At 57.7% G+C, this 2,901-nt stretch overlaps 1 protein-coding gene across 1 annotated transcript in view; it reads right to left on the bottom strand.

The window, feature by feature from the left end:
- Positions 1 to 2,901, bottom strand: part of LOC113203832 (uncharacterized) — a 14,409-nt gene continuing 11,508 nt past the window's right edge. Inside the window, exon 4 of the mRNA XM_052275410.1 lies at positions 1 to 216. Within this exon, the coding sequence (XP_052131370.1) occupies positions 1 to 216 (216 nt within the window). The remainder of the gene's footprint in view (positions 217 to 2,901) is intronic.

Here is a 2,901-nt window from a genome sequence, read left to right as displayed (position 1 = left end):
TCATTGTGAAGCTATGTGAAGGTCCCACAACCAACAGTCCACGGTCCTCCAGGTCCTTTCCGCCTCTTTTCCTGCTTCATCACTTGTGCTTTGGTGAAGTTTTACCTTGCAAGCAGACCTCACAACGGCACTTCTAAGGTCTGCCATGGTGGGTGGATGTAACTCTTCAAGACGGAAAGTCAGAATTCGACCTAGCGCAATTTTGACTTTAACCCTCTGTTTTTGAAGACTGCCAGATTATGTACATCACGTAATAGCAATGCCCCCAACAACAAGAATTTCTTTCTCCTGCACTTTATTTCAGCAAAGCAGGAAACGGATAAGGGAAATAAAACGGAATGACTCTTCACACATGGGATAAAATGGTCAAATACATAAAAAGGCGTGGTGAGCCCCGCGAAGCGAGAAGGAGACGAGTCGGGTCTCTAGTCACGCTACGTCCACTTCCGCCCAGTGTCCCCGCAGGACCAGCAGAAGTGGCCTGCAGGGGAGGCACAGGAGGGGGTTGCAGCGAACTGCACTGCAACGGCACGAGCAGAATGAGAATGAGCAGAAGAGACCCCAGCGACCTGCCGCCGGGCCGGGTCGACCGGGCCGTTCAGTTCTCAGTTCGGTCGAACCAACGGGGTCGGGCCCGCGGGCCTGGCCTGCAGGCCGCCATGGCGGCAGGCGGAGAAGGCAGGGCATCTCCAAATCGAAGAGGAGCAAGAAGAGAAAGAAATAAAAGATGAAAATAAAAAACCTCGGGGCCCCGGGGCTTTGGGGAAAGGAAAGGGGGGGGGGCGTCGGCCGAGGCTGGGCGCAAATCTACAGAAACGAGAGCACGAAGGGCAAGAAGAGGAGAAGTCGCGACCCGCAGCGAAAAATCATCTCAGTGAACTACAGCAGCGTCTTGCCCCTCGCCGTGCGCAGGCGTGCTCCATCAAAGACGGGCGCAGATACAGATGGGGTTAGCTTTTTGGTGAGCTTTGTACAGTCATCCCTGACCTGAGACTCAGTGGTGGGGCTGGGGACATAAGGCATTGAGCTCACCACCGGCTGTCATGAGGTGTACTGAGATTTACGATGGTAAACATGAAGGGGCGCGGCACAGCCAGTGCAGGTCGGCGGCAGGTGGAGTGCGGGCGGGAGACGACGGGCAGACAAAAGGCGAAAGAGAACGCGGAAGGGAGGCGGGAGCAAGTCCTTGACCCTTGGCTCGCCTACCTGGGGGCCGCACCCTCTACTCCCCCCATTATGCACTTTACTTTTCTTTCATTTTCCCCTCCATACATCTCCCGCTCTCATCGCCGCCGTCTACTCAGGTGCGCGGTTTTATAGGAAAAGGGGGGGAGGGCGGCGGTCGGCCCTATGGGGTAGGTAGGAGGTAATGTGTCCTACAAAACCCCTGAACGTAGGCAACCCACAGCGAATCTCCCCCTGCGCGTCAGACGGACGTAACCGCGCCTGCGCCTACACTTAGTAAATCCGGGGTTTCTAGCAGGTGGGCGACAAATAAGTCGCCTGACCCGCAAAACTCGGCGACTTATGTCGACCATCCGCTGGACACCCTCTGGTCTCCCCTCCCGGGCAATTGCATGGGCGCACAACGGGTGGAATGCCTATGGACTCATACAATGCAATTACCCGGAAGAACAGAAAGCAATTGTCCAGCAGATGGTCGACATAAGTCGCCTAGTTTTTGCGGGTCAGGCGACTTTGTCGCCTACCTGTGGGACACCCCGGATTTTACAGCATACTCGTCCTCAGCGGGGTCCTGACGGGGAAGAGGGTGCGCCGGGGGCCACGCCCTCCTGGACCCCCTGGACCGTTACGGCACCGGCGCATGGCGACGCGGTGATAACAAGAAGAGGGGCCACCGTGTGGGACGCGCAATTAGAGCTCGCGCATCAACGGCCACCGGTCGGAACGGGACGACGCGGACGAGAAGGAGGACGAGAAGGAGGCCACAGGGTCAATCATGGGCGCGGAGCAGGGGGCGCGCGCCGTTCCTGCAACTCTCTGCACCAGCCACTCGTTGTTGTTATTGTTGTTGTTTCAATGAAACGAGTCTCATCATCGTCGAATCGTTTGTCGTCCTGCTGCTGCTGCTGCTCGTCTTTGTGTGCCGCTATCGGGGAGAAAGTGATCCGCCGAGGAGGATGATTCCGTCACTGAGCCTGCGCGCGGGTTCTTTACTCGAGCAGTAAAGTGGAGGTTCAGTGAGCAGATGGGTAAGGGGGGTGGGGAGGGGGAGGGGGACCACCCCGGGACGGGACAGCGTGACGCGACGACGTGACGCTGAGCTGCGCGGCCTGGTGTTGGATGGGTCGCCGAGGGCCTGCTGCCTTTGCGGAGGATTCAAACGCATGGGTGCTTTTACCAACCGATCGGGCAGCGAGTGCACTCACTCACTCAAACACCACATGTGCCATTATGCCTGCAACGATAGAGCATGCTGACCCAACTAGGTGGTGACACCGCCCTTCCTTTGTTAGTATGCTGTACCGCAATGCGGGCGTGCGGGCAGGTTGCCTATTCGCCCGGGGCTACAAGACGCCGTGGTGTGGTGAGAGTCTTTAGGCAAGCCCACCCGCACACATGCATGCGTGCATGCGGTACGGTATTCCCAGAAACAAATATATGAGCGACCTCTTGGGATGGGTGGTTCTCCCTCACACACTCCACACAGATTCGGCGTCATAGGGTTCAAGTTCGTGGAGGGTTTTAACGACGCTCGCAAACCGTCACTAGGGTTGTTCGTTAGTCCGTGACCATACCATCCCCTAACTGCTTCCCCGAGCTAGTGCTGGTCTGGTTTTGAATATTGGCGCTCTTCTCTCCGCTGCTGGACTGCGCGACCGCTCGCGGCTCATGGCGCGGCGGGACGCACTGCTCACGGTGCATCGTGCGCCACGCCAC

Source organism: Frankliniella occidentalis, unplaced genomic scaffold (genome assembly GCF_000697945.3).
Source record: "Frankliniella occidentalis isolate FOCC.00 unplaced genomic scaffold, Focc_3.1 Scaffold8, whole genome shotgun sequence".
In the NCBI taxonomy this organism is placed as follows: Eukaryota; Metazoa; Arthropoda; class Insecta; order Thysanoptera; family Thripidae; genus Frankliniella; species Frankliniella occidentalis.
Note: the sequence above shows the minus strand (reverse complement) of the source record. Positions and strands in the feature narration are given on the sequence as shown.